This window comes from Notamacropus eugenii, chromosome 1 (genome assembly GCF_028372415.1).
Source record: "Notamacropus eugenii isolate mMacEug1 chromosome 1, mMacEug1.pri_v2, whole genome shotgun sequence".
NCBI classification, from domain to species: Eukaryota; Metazoa; Chordata; class Mammalia; order Diprotodontia; family Macropodidae; genus Notamacropus; species Notamacropus eugenii.
The window spans coordinates 737,479,478-737,499,123 of record NC_092872.1 but is presented as its reverse complement, the minus strand read 5'-3'; the positions used below and the strand labels follow the sequence as shown (position 1 = coordinate 737,499,123).

Here is a 19,646-nt window from a genome sequence, read left to right as displayed (position 1 = left end):
GCTAGGTATTCAGTAGTTGTCAGTTTTGTATAGCCTGCAGTGATATGTTACTGAATCTCTACCATTTCCTTATTTAACCTACAGTGATCACTAAGTCTAGGCTCACTAAAAATAACTCTTCTGTAATTTCTGGTGGCAGTGACTTAATCCTGAATTGCTCTAACCCTCTCTGCTTCCACAAAGAAATCTACATGACTCAACAACTTTTTTTCCAACTCTTTGTTGACATATTATAGGATGAGTCCATGTGAACATTACCCATGAGGGGCCTTTTGTTTCAACTTAGCAGTTTTCAAAGGCTCTATCCAGAGATAAACCACTGGATGACATTCAACCAATACAAAGCAAATGCTGTCATCCTTGACCATTGGTAAGTGAAATGACTTGCTTGTCATAATAATCTTTATGTAGGATCTTGACCTGGTTACAGTATGTTTGTCATTATTAGCAAGATTATGATGAGCATAAGAAATTAGAAGAGACAAAAAAAACCTTAAAAAAGGAGGATGGGAAGGAGGGTTCTGGGAAGTCTTCACAGAAAAATGAATCCTAAGCTCAAGGGTCTGCATTTTTACCTGATTTATATCTGAATTCCCTCTTATAGTGGAAGAGTCTATCACAAGAAGTACATGTATAAGGTGTTTTTCTCATGCAAATCTATAGTTATCTGATTTTTGAAAATCACCTGAATTGTGAAATCCAAAATTTTGAATTTTGAAAATCACCTGATGTATCCAGAGGGTGAGAAGGGAGAAGCCTGGAAGAATCAGAAAGAACCTAAAAGGGAAAGGTGAGGTCAGTCATTAGGCTCTGGGCTTGCCAAAAAATCTCTTTCATGCAAATGTGCTGAGAATTGAAGATTCTCCTTGGAGGAGAAACAGAAACTTAAGGGTAGTAGGCCAAATTTCCAGAGTCTACGGATGGTGGTCCTCCCTCTCCAAATATGACCACTAGAGGGCCCCAGATTTGAGCCTACAAATGAGTTATGGAAGGTCAGACGCCTTCCCAAAGAAACTGAGGCTAAGAAGTGTTTAATAGATGAGATCCAAGGTCAACACAGGATCACAGATGGGAAGTGACCTTAAAGTTGACCTAGAATAACCTCTGCCATTTACAGATGAGGAAACTGAGAGTCCAAGAGGTTCAGTGACCCAGCCCCCAGCTTTTCCCCTTCTCCAATTCATCTTCCACAGAGCTGCCAAAACAATCTTCCTGGATCCCAGGCCTGGGACTTTCTCCCTCCTCTGTTCCAACTATTGACCTCCCTAGCTTCCTTCAAGCCCCAATTAAAATTCTACCTTTTACAGGAAGCTTTCCCCAACCCCTCTTAATTTCAGTGCCTTCCCTTTGTTAATTATAGACCTTGCTTTGTATATATTTAATATAAATTATAAACTGCTTGAGGGCAGGAAAAGTGACTCTTTTTGTATCTCCCGTACTTAGCCTTGTGCCTGGCATACAGTAGGCACTTAATAATTGTTGATTGACTGACTGATGTATGGGCTCCCCATATATGATAAGACTCCCCTGCTCAAAAATCCTCAGCAGCTTCCCACTGCTTTTAGGAAAGTCTGTGATCTCACAATCCCTCCCACTGGGATCACAGAATTAGAGTAAGGGGGAACCTTATGTCATTTAAACCAGTCATCTCATTTTTACAGTTGGTTAAAGAATGTGTCCAAAGTCACAGAAGTAGCAAATGGTGGAGCTGGACTTGGAAGGAAGGACATCTAGCCAGTAAACCCTAAAGAAAGAGAAGAGGGAGGCAGAAGGGAGAGGGATGAGCTGGGTTACCCGGCTAGCTGAGTCCAAATTCAAGCAGCTCGGTCTACTCACAGTTTAAAACTCCCTTGGTTCTCTTGGATTCCAGATTTGCTGATGCTGGTCAGGTCTGTGGATGGACTTCACTCACCTGGAATGAGGGTCTCTATCTATCTATCTATCTATCTGTCTATCTATCTATCTATCTATCTTTATCTCTCTAATTGTAAAATTAGAGAGTAAAACCTCTGCCTAAATGATAGGAATTTTCCTAAATGGGGGCTCAGAGTGATTGTGACAAAAATCTTAAGTGTCTAAAATAAATTCCTTAATGCCAAAGAGGAGGAGACCAAGTGATCCTTAGGCTCCAATCTATTTCCCCTAGGCTTAAAATGAGCTAATTACTGGTACATGCTATTACAAACCCATAGCTAGCACTAGTCTCACCCTCGAGCTTCAATCCTACAGCATCAATTGCCTAGATGACATTTCAAGCTGTATTTCCTGGAGACATTTCAAATTCAGCATGTCCAAAACTGAACTCAGGATTTCCCTCCCCATCCCATACCCTTCTGTCTTCCAGATTTCTCTATTTTTGTAGAAGTTACCATCTCCCATTATTTTAACTTTTGCATCCTCTTCAACTCCTTACTCTCCATCATCCCACATTTTCAATCAGCTGCAAAATCCATCTGACTCTTTCTTTCTACTGGCGTTACTACTATTTTTGCTCAGATACTCATCACTTCCTAGTTCCTGTTCTGGCCAGAAACCCTAAGGGTCTTCCCTTCCCAATTTGATTTTTCTTTCTTTTTTTAAGTAGGTAAACTTGGCCATTCTTTGCCTCATTTCTTACCTAGCCTTAAATCATTGAATGGGTGTTGCCTCAGACAAACTGAGACCAAGGAAAAACCTTAGTTTCAAAAGGTCTCCCACTGCATCTGGGAGATGCATCCCAATCATCTCAATCATCCCAATCTATATCTTGCCACTGGACTCAAATGAAACTGGAGGACAAAGTGAGGCAGATGACTTTACACAACCCTGCCTCACTTAAATCCAATTCACTTAAAAGTCAAGACAATATCTTCCTGATGTCATTCATCCTTTTTGAAAACCAACAACAACACTTCTCACTTAGAATATTACAACAGCCTCTTAACTGACTTTCCAACCTCAAGTCTCCCCCTGACCCTGCTGCCACTTCAATCTATCCTTCACAATACTACCAAAAACATTTTCCTTAAATTCACATCTAACCGTCTCACTAGCCCAATCAAGAAACTTTTTTTGCTTCTGGAAATAAATACAAACTCCTCTGCTTAGCTTCTACACAATCTGACCCTAACCTATCTTTCCAACCTTTGTATACCCCTTTGTGATCCAGCCAAGCTGAACTTCTCTCAGTCCTCTATTCTCCCATCTCCAAGCCTCCCTCCTCACCTGTTCCTCAGAGAATCCTTCTCTTCCTTCAACATGCAGCTCAAAGATGACCTTATTATCCATGAATTCCTTCTTGTTTCTCCTCAACTGTTAGTGGTCACTCTCAAACTACCCCACTTCTAATTTTGTTGTCATTTATTCATTGTCCATCTCTTCGTGACCCCATTTGAGGTTTGCTTGGCAAAGATACTGGAGTGGTTTGCCAATTCCCTCTCCAGCTCTTTTTACAGATAAGGAGACTGAGGCAAACAGGGTGAAATGACTTGTCCAGGATCACATAGCTAGGAAGTGTCTGAAGTCAGCTTGGAACTCAGGAAGATAAGTCTTCTTGAGTCTAGCCACTGTGCCACCTCGCTGCCCTGTTCTTTATACGTTTACTCTAAACTACTTAAATATGTAATTGTCTTTTCTACTAGAATGCAAACTCTGCGAAGAGGAATTATTTTATTTATTGGATTTATATTCCGCCATATCCTTTGAACATGGTAGTTATTAAATACTTGCTTTGATGATAACATGAACAAAACATACAAGGATACAAGTTAATCATGAGTGAGATCACAAAATGCACAAATATGGAGAGAGTGTTCCAGGATCTAGCCCCTGAACTCAGAGTTTACTTTCTATTGGGGATATATGTGTGTGTGTGCGTGTGTGCGTGTATACATACAAAAAAATATCACTCATATACACACACACAGGTGTGCACTAACAAAGTGAGCATTCGGCAAGGTCAGTACAAGTGGGCACCTGAGGTGTGTTTTGAAGGGTTCTAGGGAGTTGAAAAGGTGAAGATGAAGACAAGTCGTTCTAGGCATTGGAGACAGAATGTGCACAAAAGTGAGGGATGGACTGTCATGTACCAAGAACAGTGAGTTGGCCAGCTTCAACTGTCTTCAAGTGGGGGTGAAGGGGGAGGGGCTGTAATATGAGATCTCACTGGAAAGATGGGTCCAAGTTAGATTTATGAAGGGCTTTCAAAATTAAACAGAGGAGTTTATATTTGATCCTGGAAGGGTTCGAGAGAGCGACTGAAGTTTGTTAGGGCGGGTGGGGGAGGCAACTCTGCCAGACCCACAATCTGTGAAAGTCACTTTGGCAGCTGAGCAAGTGGAATTGGAGTCAGGGGAGAGACGAAGCTGGGACATCAATTAGCAGGTCTTTGAGAGTTGATAAGGGTCTGACTCTGTGAGTAAAGAGAAGGGCACATATGTGAAATGTGGCCAGTGTAGAAGCAAGGTATAAGGGATGAGGGATAGGAATGAGTGAATCTAAGATAATCAGTTTTCCCCTGCTAGAATTAAGGATCAAAAACAGGTTTGTCCACAACTCAGAGGCCAGGAGGTGGGGGAGGGAGAGGGGAGTCAGAAAGGCATTGAGAGGTCAGTTAGACAGGGAGGCAGAGCAGGCTAGATCCCTGGACTAATCTGGTAAAGAACTAGGTCAGGGAGAAAGAGATCCTACAGGACAGAATTCCAATGGAATCCAGGAAAGGGAGAAAAAAAGTATGAGGTAGTTAGGGAGGGCTTGCTAGAAGTGTTATCCATTGACCAGAGTTTCTCTAGGGCTAAAGCTTTCTGTGTAATTATTCACCATCCTGGCAGCTACAGAAAGGGAAAACAGCATTGTCTTCAAATCTCAAATTCGGGAATGGGTTAGGCTCCGTAATGCTGGAGGTGAAATGTGATCAGACTGACCACGCTGGGGAGGAGGACAACTCGGACAGCTGGAAAAGAGGCCAAATTCATGCACAGGATGAGACCACAATGATCTGCATTTAGCTATGGCCTTCAGTGAATGAATCTGAGGGGTTTTAATCCCATGCTAAATTGGGAGAGGGACAATCTAAGCAAGGAATGGCAGTGTCATTGAGTAAACAAAGTACCAGATTTGGAGTCAGAAAGATCTGAGTTCAAATCTCATATCAGACCTGTACTAGCCGTATGACCTCGGATGAGTCATTTGAACCCTCTGGGTCTTAGTCTCCACTCAGGTCCTTCCCATTTCTAAGTCTATGATACTACAATGCTATGAAAAGATGATTTCTAGCTTAAGGAAGCTTCCAGTCTATGGGACAGTCATGATTCCCACTGTCTGCCACTCATCATTCCACTGGGGAAGATAACCATATATAGAAGATCTGTATGAATGAACAGAGTGAAGAAAGAAGAGGCAGGAAAACATATTTCCTCCCTACATTGTTGTCCATGAAGACCACTCTGAAAGGTCCTTAATTCAGCTGAATTGTAATGGCCAGTCCTAGCCTGGGAGGGCAGATGGTAAAACACACTTTCCTCTTTTTTGTAAAGAGGTGACTGCCATACACTGTCAAAACTGTGGCCATGTGGTCTTTGCTTAACTTTTTTCCATATTACAAGGGAAGATTCAGTAGAGGAGGAGATAGATGGAGAAACGATGATTACAACGTAAAACTGAAAGATAGCAATAAAGTCCTGGCATCCTCCCCCAAAAAGAGACAGGCCAAAGGCAGATTAAAAAACACAAATTAATGACCCAAGTTTTATGTAGCATGTTAAGGTTTCCAAAGTGCACAGGTAGGCATTACCCTCCACAGGTAGGGTATTATTACCCTAGTTTACTGGTGAGGAAATTAAAGTTCAGAATGGTTCAGTGATTTATTTGCCCATGATCACGCAGCTAGTGAATGTCAGAGATGAGCTAAGGCTAAAAGCCCAGGCCTGACTACTCTGAGTCTGGTTTTCCATATACCACACTGTACCTCTGACTCCAATAAATAAAGCTATGTGCATCAACAATGGTTGGGGAGGGGCAGATGGGTGGTATATTGGCTAGAGTCACAGACTCTGCAGTCAGTAGGATCAGAGTCCAAATTCAGCCTCAGACACTTACTAGCGGTGTTGCCCCAGTTGCCTCAAAAAAAAAAAATGGTTGAGGAGAGAGAAACTCTTAGAGAAAAAAATAAGGTGGAGTTAATCTGGGAAGGTTTGCCTTATAGAAATTGGCAATCTCTTAGTCTGTATGTTTCAGGAGTGTAGATAGGAGCCATGTTTTTCCCCAGCACCCGCACAGCATGGAGACTGTCTCTCCAATCAGAGCAAGACTCTTTGAGCATGGGAGGGACAATCACACCTGAAGTTCCTTAAGAGCAGCCCTCAGGTATTCGTTAGATGGTAGGTCCCCACCCCCAACCTCTGCCTAATGCAGGATTCCATGCTTCCAATAATGAAAGGGGCTGAGTAGGGTGGCAATGTTGGACAGAACATAAGATGTCTCTGGAGCTGAGATGCATACATAAGATGGAGGGAGAGGAGGGGCCTGAAGGAAGGGAAAATTGTGCTCAGTCAAGCTGAGATGCGGTCCAGGGAAGAAAACAACCATTAGAAACCATAAGAAAACAACTTAGGAAGATCCTGAGTCAAGGGTCCTAGAGCAGATCAAAGCTGATGGGTGCAGGTAGCTAGCCCTCTCTTTCCTCTAGGTGGGACTGGTTGCAGCTGGAAAGGGTGGGGAGGGGATACCGGGGGAGGGGGGAATGATTTCCATCATCCTCTTCTCTCAGGCCAGGATCAGTGACTTCTCTCTTCCCCTCTCCCATGCAGAAGGGAAATTCCTACCATTATCTTCACTCTAACACTGGTTTCCTCCCCTCCTCCCCAGGACACATCTGGAGACCCCTAGGACCTTGGCAAAGTCAGTTTCCTAAGACAGGTCTGATTGTATAGAGATCAGGTGCACTGGAGGTGTTAGTAGAAAGAACCCATACATGTGTGTTTCTGTGTGTCTGAGGCCTGTGTGTCTGTCTGTGTCCTCCGTGAACAAATATGGTCTAGCCAGCACACAAACAGAGGGGTTTACGTTCATTCACCTAACGGAAGCCACAGTCAGCTTCTCACCCTGACTCTGACCTGGTCTGGGCATCTGCCTCCCTGCTGCTCTGACTTCTGGACTGATGGATATAGACTCTTCTGGAGGCCAAACCCAAGCCGGAAACTAAAAATCATCCATGCTTCTATTGTGGTCTGGAAGTGCATGTTCCTGGGTGGCCTTCACATCAATAGAAATCAAAGTGCATAACATCCTATAAACAGACAAAGGCTTCTGGGGACTTGTAAATTCGTGCTTGTGATCAAGGATCAGGAATGTTCCCAGTGGAAGGACCTGAGATAGCACCCCTACCCCCACCCCCACCCCGATTTTATAGAGGAGGCTTGTCCAAGGTCAAACAGCAAATAGTTGGGCCAGGATTCTAACTCCCACTGCTTGATTCCCGAAATTCTGACTATGAATGTGGCTATCCCTTTAAAATTATTTTTAGTAGCTTTTCTCTTCAATAATTAAGAAAATGAAAGTGAACATCTATCTGTTTGACTGCTAATGTCCAAAGACTCTGTTGCAGATTCCAGTGTGGTGGGCGTGGCCCTGACTCAGCCCAGGGAGAAAACCGATGGAGGGGGAGGGGAGAAGAGAGGACTAAAGACCCGGAGAAAACAGGTTTAAGGGGGAGGACCACTGACGTAGGCAGAGCTAGGACCCTACTGACCACTCTGCCCTCAGCGTCTCTCTCCCAGAATGTTGTTGCTAGACTACTGAGGCTTCTGACAGGGGTCCCCAAAATTTCAAGCCCAGAGCTCCTGAGGAAGTTACCAGGCTCAGCCTCTCACTGAAATGCCCTGCTGCCTACTCATCCAGGCTCAGGGATAAGGTTCCCAGGGACACAACATTGACAGGAAGATGGGGAACATTGTGGTCATGGGCCTCCCCATATAATGGGGGAGATGTGGCTCCCACCCTCAGGCAACCTTCGAACAGGAGGAGAAGACAGTGCCTAGAACTTAACACTGTTCAGGGTTGCAGACCCCTGGCTGTGGGGTTGGAGGGGGTCTCAGACCTCGGTCAGCGTCCAACAGCTGGGGTCTCGGAACAGGACTGAGTCACTCAGCCTGGCCCAGGAAGGCAGAAGAGGAAAGAACGGCGGGGTGGAACTGAAGTGGGGGATGGGGACTAGTTATAAATAACCTTGGTCCCAGGGCAGTGCGAGGGAGGGAGGGTAGTGGGAGGCCGGCTACTGTTGTGGACATTCGAATGGAGGGCCTCGTCATGAAGGATCGATTCTGGAGCATCCCAAGGAAGCGCCTAGCCGCGCCCAATCCCCACCCCTCGAATGGCAGAGAAGGATCCTTCCCACCCGCCCTGCATCCCCCAGGCTGGCCTCAACTCTCACCGTGTGTCTCCCTAGAACCCTTCCTGCGGCCTTCTCCGCACATTTGTACTCGCATGTCCCTCGTTTTCTTTCCCCTTCTCGGGGCCCCATTCTCCCTTTGTGTATCTTGCTCTGCGTCTCCGGGTTCGTTTTGGTCTTTTTCCTGGAGTCTCTGATGAACTTTGTCTCTTTCCTTTTGTGACTCTTGGTATGTCTGTGTCCGGATTTGGAGTTTGAGGCTCTGAGTTCAAATCCCAACTCTGTCACTTACTACCTGTACTTATTACCTGTGTGTGACCTTACTTACTACCTCTGTGGCAAATCACTTCCTTTCTTGGGGAAATCTCAGTTTCCCAAACTCTGAGGGCCCAGTTGTAGATCTAGGATCCTTGCTTGTGCGTCCTCGGAGTTTATCTGTCTCCCTGTCCCCTCGCCTTCTGCCCACTGGCGTCTTACCTTGGAACACCACCGAGCAGTAGGCATCGCTGACGTCGCTATCACCGGTTCGGGTGTTTTCTGCGTACAGGATGAACACCCTCAGCATGTTGCCTCCCCTCCAGTCAGCAGGTAGGAGGTGGAGGGAGAGCCCCCAAACCCCCCTTCCTTCCCGGCCCGTGCAGTCCCTGGGCGCAGTGGCGCAGCGGGTGGAGCTGGCCGCCGGCTGCCCCTCCTGCCCTCCCGGGAAGTCTGCGGCGCCTCCCTTGCTTGGCCCCCGGGAAGTAGCGGATTCGACTCTCAGGCTCCCAGCCCAGTCCGCTCTCGAGCAGGTCCCCACGGACTGGCCGCTCTTAAAGGAACCCGACTCCTTTTAAGGGACGTGCCCAGGAGAGTCAGATCTGGGAAGCGCTTTCAGGGACGCACTGAGTCAGCAGGGAGCTGCTCGGATCTCGAGCCGGGTCAGGCTGCTGCCCTTCCGACTCATTTCCTAGGCTCGGGAGCGTGGGCTGGACCATAATCCAATGCTCGCAGCCAAGTCTCCCCCGGTGACATTGCGTCCTGCACCTGGCCTATGGCTGCCCTGTGGCCACGCAGCGGAGGAAGGTTTAAATGGGTCCTTCTATCTTCCGGGCAGCGAAGGAGGAAGGCGGGTTCTGGATGCCGAGGACTAGTGCCAGGGAGAATAACTATGCCCCTGGCGACAAGAACAGACCCGCTAGGGGAGAGAGCTGGAGCCAGAGGACCGAGGTTAGATCTGTAGCCCTGGTATTTCCCCTGGTGTGAGAGACAGCTTGGAACTCAGCTCAACCCTGAGTAGTGAGAAAAAGGGAAATTCCTGGAAAGCACTTTGGGACTCTTAAACGCTGTAGAAATTCTAGCAGATGAAAAAGTCAAACCAAGTTACTTCTGAGTTCTCTTCCAGTTCTAAAACCCAGGACTGCGCGATTTATAAATCTCTTTCTTCAAAACAACATCCCACAGCGGGCAGAACAAGGATTGTCGTTTTCTTCCTTGTACAGATGCGAAAACTGAGGCTCACTGAAAAGGATCATATCATAATCATAGTGGGTATTGCACTTTATAAACTTATTTATCATACTTTACAAATTTACTTTACACTTTAAGGTTTGTGTAACACTTTGCAGATGTACTTTCATCGAGTCTTCACAACAGTCCAGGAAGGGAGGTGCTCATTTCATCCCCATTTTACAAAGCCTGTAAATGGCAGAGGCAGGATCCGAACCCAGGCCTCCTGACTCCCACTCGATCGCTTTTTCCATTTAACCTATCACCTTGGACAAATGGATCAGGAATCAGACCATTCATGGCTCCAACTTACTGGCTTTCTTCCTTTTCCTGGAGATTCTGATGCTGCCCTATGTCATATGCAGAAATATGCTTAAAACCTCATTTATAGTAAAACTGAAAATATTACAAAGTAATCTTGTTCCCCAAAGATTCTTCCAGACTCCTGGGAAAAAGTGAGTGATAGGTCAAATTGGATGATAGGAAAGAATAATTAAAGTTTCTTAGGGAAATGGATAAAGATGGTACCATTTTTTAGAAATATATAATTTATTTATTTTTCATTTCTCAACACTCACTTCCACAAGAATTTGAATTCAAAATTTTCTCCACATATCTCCTCATCCCCCACCCCAGGACAGCATGCACCCCATCCACACCTTCCTCCAGTCCATTCCTCCCTTCTATTACCTACCCTTCTTCCATTCCCCCTTCCCCTCTACTTTCCTGTAGGGCAAAATAGATTTCTATACTCCATTGTCTGTATATCTTAATTTCCAGTTGCATGCTAAAACAATTTTTAACATTCATTATTAAAGCTTTGAGTTCCATATTCTCTCCCTCCCTCCCCACCCATCCTCACTGAGGAAACAAGCAATTCAATATAGGTCATACATGTGTAACAATGCAAAGCACTTCCATAATAGTTATGTTGTAAAAGACTAACCACATTTCCCTCTGTCTTATCCTGCCCTCCATTCATTCCATTCTCTCCCTTGACCTGTCTTCCCACAATAATGTTTGCTCCTGATTGTCCTTTTCCCCAATTTGCTGTACCTTCTATTATCTTCCCTTTCCTATCCCCTTCCCCCTTGTCTTCCTGCAGGGTAAAATAGATTTCCTTATTCCCTTCTTAAGCTAAATACCATGAGAGTAAGGCTCACTTATTTCCTTTCATCTCTCCCTTCTTCCTCTCCATTGTAAAAACTCTTTCTTGCCTCTTTTATGTGAGATGATTTGTTATATTCTCCCTCTTCCTTTCTCTTACTCCTAGTACATTCTATTCAACAGTCAATTTTATTTCTTTTAAGTATTCTCCCTTCATATTCAGCTCACCCTATGCCCTCTATGTGTATGTGTGTGTATGTGTGTGTGTGTATAATATATATACATACATATACATATACACCAAGGTACATATACATACCTACACATATATAATATACACATACATACACACCTACATATTTATTCCCTCTAACTACTCTAATACTGAAAAAGATCTCATGAGTTACAAATAACATCTTTCCATGTAGGAATGTAAAGAGTTCAACTTTAATGAGTTCCTTAAGTCTTCTCTTTCCTGTTTACCTTTTCATGTTTCTCTTGATTCTTGTATTTGAAAGTCAAATTTTCCTATTCAGCTCTGGTCTTTTCAACAAGAATTCTTGGAAGTCCTTTATTTCATTGAAATTCCATTTTTCCCCTGAAGTATTATACTCAGTTTTACTGGGTAGGTAATTCTTGGTTGTAATTCTTGGTTATAATTGACCTCTGGAGTATTATATTCTAAGCCCTTCGATCCCTTAGTGTAGAAACTGCTAAATTCTGTGTTATCCTGATTGTATTTCTACAATACTTGAATTGTTTCTTTCTGGCTGCTAGTAATATTTTCTCTTTGACCTGGGAACTCTGGAATTTGACTACAGTATTCCTAGGAGTTTTCCTTTTGGAATCTCTTTCAGGAGGTGATTGTGAATTCTTTCCATTTCTATTTTACCCTCTGGTTCTAGAATATCAGGGCAGTTTTCCTTGAAAATTTTTTAGAAGATGATGTTTAGGCTTTTTGTTAAACATGGTTTTCAGGTAGACCAATAATTCTCAAATTATCTCTTCTGGATCTATTTTTCAGGTCAGTTGTTTTTCCAGTGGGATATTTCACATTGTCTTCTATTTTTTCATTCTTTTGGTTTTGTTTTATAATTTCTTGGTTTCTCATAAAATCATTAACTTTTATCTGCTCCATTCTAATTTTTAAAGAACTCTTTTCTTCATTGAGCTTTTGAACCTCCTTTTCCATTTGCCCAGTTCTCCTTTTCTTCTTCTCACTGACTTTTTGGACTTCTTTTGCCATTTGAGTTAGTCTGTTTTTAAAGGTGTTATTTTCTTCAGCATTTTTTGGATCTCCTTTAGCAAGCTGTTGCCTCACTTTTCATAATTTTCTTGCATCACTCTCATTTCTCTTCCCAGTTTTTTTTCCACTTTTCTTACTTGATTTTCAAAATCCTTTTTGAGATCTTCCATGGCCTGAGACCATTGAATATTTTTTGGGAGGTGTTGGATGTAGAAGCCTTGATTTTTCTGTCTTCCTCTGATGGTATTCTTTGTTCTTCCTCATCCAAAAGGATGGAAGAAAATGCCTTTTCACCATGAAAGTAACCTTCCATGGTCTTATTTTTTTCCCTTTTGGGCCATTTTCCCAGCTAGTTACTTGACTTTTGAGTCCTTTGTCAAGTGTCTAGGCTTCAGAGGTTTTGTGCAGCTGTTCTCTGAGATAACTCTAGGGACCTGTAAGTTCTCAGTTCCTCCAAGGTAACACAATCAAGGGAGAGGAGTTTACTCCTCTCCTGGCTTGTGCTCTGCTCTGTGAGCAACACCAAGCAATGTTTTCTGCCCTGGAACTGCCAGTAGGGTTCCCTCTCCACAGCCACCACCAGCCACCGCATCAGTGCTCCTCCTCACCCCAGGACCACCCCTCAGGACTGAGATCCAGATCAGGCACTTGATTCCTCCAAGGTTTTTAGGTTGAGGGCTCCAAAGGTGGATGCTGCTGCTGTAGCGGCTACTGCTTCCCTGGGGCCAACGCTGGGGCCAGACCTCTCCCCTCTCACTCAGGTAAACAGTTTTCTTACTGACCTCTGAAGCTGTCTTTGGGTTGAGAAATCTGGGAACCACAGCTGCCACCCATGATTCTGCACCCTGAAGCCTATTCCAGTCCTTTCTGTGCTGCATGGCTCAGGCTGGGATGTACTCCCCTCTGATAGACCTTTCCTGTTGACCTTCCAGGCTGCCTTGGGCTAGAAATCTGTTTCACTCTGTCATTTTGTGACTTCTGCTGCTCTAGAATTTGTTTGGAATCATTTTTTGCAGGTATTTTATGGGCTATGAGGGGAGAGCTAGAGTATGCCCATCCTTCTACTCTGCCATCTTGGCTCCGCCCCCCCCCCCCCCCCCCATTATTTTTAAATAAAGAAAAACCTTTGTTTTGTCTGTATCATTGCCATGTTCACCTGGAAGTGATCTGGTTATTGATCCATCAAAGAAAAGTCTCCTCTTTACCTGCCCATCCACAGTGACTGCCCTTCTCCACCAAGAAAAACTTATGAAATTAATGGAAAGGGGAGAAGTATCTTGGTTTAACTCCAGGAGTGAAGGGAGTAATCCAGGAGGGATGTGCTAGCGACTTGAGTTGTTTAATTCTGAAATGACAACCCAGGCTGTATTTTAAGATATCACTTCCTTTTTCAGGTTGATCAATCAGCATTTATTAAGTGCCTACTGTGTGCCAGGCATTATACTAAGCACTGAGGATACAAAGAGAGGCAAAAAGACAGTCCCTGTCCTGCCCTGAAAGAGCTTACATTCTAATGGGAGAAATCACATGCAAACAACTTTGTATAAAATATGTTGGTGTAGGCACAAATATAAATTTATATGAATTTGTATAAAACATGTGGTATATATACATATAAGTCTGTACTGCATATGCACATATATGGGGTAAATTGGAGATAATAGAGGGAAGACAATTGTTACTTGAAATTGTCTTGAGACAGAGAGTCTCATTAGAGGGTATGGGGGACTATGCTAGTTCTCATATCTCTCTGTTTAAGATAGAGATGGCCTAGATATAGATTAATGATAAATTAAATAAAATAGTTTCTGGCAGATCAGTGTTCCAAAACAGTGTATAATATTCATATTTTTTTCTTTGACACATATCAAATACAGAGAAATAGTACAAGGATAGATGGATGTAGGCTCCTGGCAAGAGACTGGCATGTCCTATAGAAATGCCCAGAATTGAAGAATTGAATCCCACCCTAGACGGATGGAATTTGTTGCTGACTTCTTGGAAATGGACAGCACGACCCTCCTGCTAGAAACTTCTCGCCCGTCACACCTGTTTTAATTGACTTTCCTCGGAATCAAGGCAAAAGCAATTACTGAAGAGATCGTGGTTGTGCATGATCCTGCAGGAGGGACAAATACTCAGAAAAGCCTCCTTCCCATAATGCCATCTATTCATTTCACATACATTATACTTATATGGCTATGTGTACCTCCCCAGTTAGAATGGAAGTGCCCTGAGGACAGGCACTGATTCACTTTTGTTTCTGTATTCCCATTGCAGTGCCTGGAGTTTTGAAGGAAATTCTGAACAAAATCTGGTCCATTAGGGGCGTGGAGGGAGGAACAGGGTGGAGAAGGTGGAGGGGAAGAAGCCAGACTAATAAATTCACAAACTGAACTGGAAGGTAGTTTAAATCACAGTATTCATTCATTCAACAAGCATTTATTAAGAGTTTCAAAGATTTGTCCAACCCTCTTTTTTACATAGGAGGACACTGAAGCGCAAGGAGGGGAATTAGTGTTACCAGAGGCAGGACTCGACCTCATGTTGTCATTACCTATCCTCATATGCCTTCTCTACGGGCATCCCCTATTGGAAGGGGAGCTCCTTGGGGGCAGGAGCTGGGCCATTTTATCTTTATGTTCCCAGAATGGAGCATATGGACCCTTAATCAATGCTTAATCAATGCTTGTTTGTTTGTTGCCCTGTTTTTTAAACTTAAAAGATTTATTGATGCCTCTTGGTAGTTGTGTTTTTTTTATTTTTCCCCAAAATTTATTTTTTTGTTTGTTTTCAGTTTTCAACAATCACTTCCATAAGTTTTCAGTTTTCTCCCCCTCCCTCACCAAGATGGCATGCAATCTTATGTGGGCTCTACACATACATTCTTATTGATCGATTTTTGCTTTTTTAAACACCAGGGATATGTCCTAATATCATGTCATCTCAGAACTGAACCCTCTTTTCTAACCATAGAAAGCTCCAGTTTCAGCAAAACCATTCCCCATATCCTTAGTGGCAATGTCCTGTCTGAATCAGAGAAATACTCCCACTGTAAACTAGGTACAATTGTCTTACTTTCAGTTCCATAGAGTAAAATGAAGCTGCTTGATAAACACAAGAGCCAGTTCTTCTTATATAACCCTAAAGGTTGTCTGAAAGGACATAAGTTTCTTTGAATATTAAACATGGAATATTTATGAATGTTTGCAGGTTGACTAAATCATTGTTATATTTTTTTGTTTGTACTATCATCTCCCCTTAGTTAAACTTGTTTTAAAAAGCACTCCATATTAGATGCTTCCACCTCCTTTCCTCCCATCCCTCTCTCTCCCTTCCTCTATCTCTTTCTTTCTATCCTTCCTCTTTCTCTCTCTTTCTCTTCCTCCCCTGTAATATTTTTAAAAATTATTTTCCTGCAATATTATTTAGGTGGTTTTTTCCCACTTGATCAGTAAACTCCTTCTTAGAGCAACCGGCCATTGTTGGAACTGACTCCCAATGAGCTTGTGTCTTGTAGGGAGATCTCTTTGTAGCATTCAACTCCCAGGCACCTTGGCTCAACAGGAATTGGATCCCTCCATCCCTCCAGCTATATTTAGTGCCTCCTCTGGTTATTTATGTGGTGACAGCATCATGTGCACTAACCAGACTTTCCCATTTCACCCATCCCCTCCTTCCTAGCTGCTGGCCATTCAAAAACCAAACAGTCCACAAAAATCCCGTCTTCCCAGTTCCACTCACTTCCGGTGCTGCTGCTGGAAGACAACGTTTTAGGGTGTGAATCACTAACGGAAGACCAAAATCAATCAAGCATTTATTAAGAACCTACTATGGGCCCGGAAATGTGCAAAGTGCTAGAGACACAAAGAAAGGCAAAAGCAGCCCTTGCCTTCAGGGAGCTCACATACCAATTCCATGTTCAAGTGAACAGTCAGAGCAGTAAACAAGGCCAGCAAGGGAGCCTCATCTAAAGTAGAAAGGCAGGCCACCTTGTGGGCAAAGCAACCACCCCATCGGAGAGTTCATGGTAGAGGAGGGGAAAGCCAGCCATGGTGTTAGGTGAAGCCTTGCTTCTGGTAGAGCCAATCTCAAAGGATTCGAAGAAAGATTAGAGAGGGACAAATGGACTAATATTCTTCAGGGATGCAGCTCAAGAGAGATGGATAAAAATAAAGAAGGATAGAAGTCTGAAGAGCCAAGCAGAGTGATTCTTATGAGAAGGGAAAGGGCTAGCTAGAAAGACCAATTTGGCTTCATGGGAAATCACCTCCCAACTCAGATTTTTTAAAAGACATTTATAGAAGATGAAAGGTGCGTAATTGCATAAATATATAGGAAGATATAGAAAGTATTTTATGTATTATTAAGCTCTCACTATGGGCAAGGCACTATGCTAAGGGGAAAGGGATACAAGTGCAAGCAATCCAAACACTCTCTTCCCTCTTACCTTCTATTGGGGGAAGACCACACATAAAGAAAATGTGGAAGGGGAGGTTGAGAGAGGTTTTAAAGGGAGGGGTAGGGGGCAAACATCCTGCTAAGGGAACAAAGTCCATAGTTTGAATACAACTAGGTAGGGGTGACTAGAAAAATGTCCTAACAGCTCTATACAAAAGTCAACTGACTGCTCTTGGAGGAGTTAGGTTACCTTTCCTTGGACATCTTCAACCAAAAGAATTAGCATACCTGTTAGGTATACTATCATGGAAATTCCTCTGGGTTATGAGTTGGGCTAGATGGTTGCTAAGATCCTTTCTCATTCTCAAATTCTCTGGCTCTGAGAAAATAGAGTACAGCACTAAAATAAAGAATGAATAGACGCTGATGATGATAACCAAAAATAGGTGTTATCGCTCTAATGGGACTGAGGCAAATTGGGGCATGGATTAGACTACTTGTCAGGGTGGACATGATGATGATATGATTGGCACTCTACCCAATTAATAAGCTTCCTCTTACAAGACATTGTCTACTGTGCATGTCTATTTCAGATAGCATGCCATCTTGGGGAGAGGGGAGGGAAATCTTATAAAACTGAATGTTGAAAACTTAAATAATTATTTTTTAAAAACCATAAGACATCTTCTAGTGAAAAGACTACTCACTGGAGACGCTGGAGAAGGGAAATTCTGACAGAGACACATTGGACAAGGTGACTTCTAACATCCCTTCTAACTGGAAGATGATGGAAAAGCTAAGACATCCAACTTGTATTTTGTTGTTTTCTCTGCCAAGAAGACAGATCCAAGAACTCCTTATGCCAATTTGTGGTTATTTTTCAGCTGTTTTCAATTATATCTAACTCTTCATGACCCCATTTGGTTTTCTTGGCAAAGATACTGGAGTGGTTTGCCATTTTCTCCTCCAGCTCATTTCACAATGAGGAAACTGAGGCAAACAGAGTTAATTCACTTGCTAGGAAATGTCTGAGACCAGATTTGAACTCAGGAAGATGAGTCTTCCTAACTTCAAGCCACTATCCACTGAGCCGCATAGTTGCCCAACTGCACTATACTAATTGGACTATACTAATATATATATTGGAGATACCTATCTATCGAGAGAGAGAGAAATAGATGAATAGACATAGATAGATAGACAGACAGACATTCAGACAGACATTCAGACAGACAGACAGACAGACAGACAGACAGACAGACAGACAGACAGACAGACAGATAGATAGATAGATAGATAGATAGATAGATAGATAGATAGATAGATAGATAGATAGAATTGGTATAAGGAATTTTTGGGTGAAGAAACTCCTCCTAATAATGCAGGTCAACCTTTTTCTTTCACTTAGTCTTAAAGCATTGCCTAGAGCATTGAGAGATTAAAGAGATTTGTCCAGTCATACAGCTAATGTGTGCTAGAGGAAGTCCTTGCCCTGAGCCTTCCTAGCTGAGATTCCAGCTCTCTAATCCCATGCTGCTTCTCATGGGCTCAAAAGGACAGAATAGAAATGATTAAAAGAGAGATGAAATGAAGAGAAAGTGAGAGTACCTGGTTGATCTCAAAGAGTTCAGATTATCAGGGCTGATGGGTACTAGATATATAAGAACTAGCAGATATGATTGTTAAATTGGAAGAGGGCAAATGTTGCCCTGCTTAATCAGGTTGGTTTGATTTCAATTCATGACCAAATTGTAGAACACATGATTACTTTTAAAAGGAGGGATTGCAAACTTTTAGAAAAGGAAAGAGTGATCACTAAAAACTAACATGGCTTCATTAAGAACAGACTATGCCAGACTAGCCTCATTTCCTTTTTGGATTGGAAAAATCAGAGGACTATGGCATGCATAGTATCCTTAGTTTCAATGAGGTCTTTGAGAAAAACATCTCATATATTTCTTCACGTGAGATGGAAAGGCCCTGGTTGGATCATAAGCAGTGTGCAATGGAGACCACTGAACTTGGACTCAGGAGAGACTGAGGTTGATTCTAACCTCTAACAGTTGTTGATTGACCAGCTAGTCACTTAACTTCTCACTGTCAGTGAGTGTCAGTTTCTTCTCCTCTTAAACGGGGATGGCAATAGTCATTGTCTACCTCAGTGGGTAGCTACAGGATCAAATGTCCACTTAAATGGACTCCTGGTCCATCCAACCTAGGATTATATAAGGCGCTAAACAACTATAATGTTGTTACAGATACTCCCACAACAACAACAACAAAAAACCCTTCTGCCCAATATTTTCTTTATGCCATGTATTGCAAAAAAATGTGATTTCCCTGTTTCACAGGTAAGAAAAGTATAGTGAACCTGCTTCAGCTTGAGAATAGTTAGGTGCAGACACTCCTGGTACATAATCCCTCTAGGGGATAAGCTCTTTTGGAAGGCATTTGGTAACTGAAGTGTCTCTCCACAATTGTTAGAAGACTGGTTTTGCAGGCAGGGTTCATGTGAGACAGAAGTTATTTTCTTTTCTCTGGGTAGAAACTCAAAACAGAACTGGAGTCCAAAAACCCCTCCCCCAGCCATCTCGATGGCAGACATATGTGAAATTCTGTAGTTCTGCACTGTTAGGTGTTTGTGTACTAGATGGGGGATAGAGAGGGTAGAGCAGAGAGTTCATGATTCTCTAATCAAGTCAAATAGGTTTTATTTTTTAAAGGTAAAAATGAAAAAAAGTGACTTTATAAAGAAAGATGTTCTTTGTAAAATCAATACCTATGAATTATTTTTAAAAATTTTTCACTATGACCTTACATAAAAGATAAAAAGATCCTAACAGAGCTGGAAGAAACTCTAAAGACCATCTAGTCTGGCCCCCTCATTTCTTAGTTAAGGAAAATGAGGCCAAACCAATTGCCCAAAATGTCAGAGCTGAGATTTTATAGGACCTCCAATTTCATAGCCGGGGAACTTTGAGTCATACCCTATTGCCAATGTTTCACTACACAAAGAACAAGAGAGGACAGTTTTTATGAACT

General features: G+C 42.9%; 1 protein-coding gene and 1 long non-coding RNA gene across 10 annotated transcripts in view; one reads left to right on the top strand and one right to left on the bottom strand.

Moving 5' to 3' along the window:
- DYSF (dysferlin) overlaps positions 1 to 8,969 on the bottom strand; it is a 253,717-nt gene extending 244,748 nt beyond the window's left edge. For all 9 annotated transcript variants that reach the window (XM_072651404.1, XM_072598690.1, XM_072655480.1 and 6 more), the window contains exon 1: positions 8,843 to 8,969. In XM_072651404.1, coding sequence (XP_072507505.1) covers positions 8,843 to 8,930 — 88 coding nt within the window. In that variant the 5' untranslated portion in view covers positions 8,931 to 8,969. The remainder of the gene's footprint in view (positions 1 to 8,842) is intronic.
- LOC140502217 (uncharacterized) lies at positions 8,864 to 15,407 on the top strand. Its single transcript, XR_011966549.1, has 2 exons — positions 8,864 to 8,953; positions 14,081 to 15,407. It is a non-coding gene; the product is annotated as an uncharacterized lncRNA (long non-coding RNA).
- Positions 15,408 to 19,646: the final 4,239 nt, after the last annotated feature.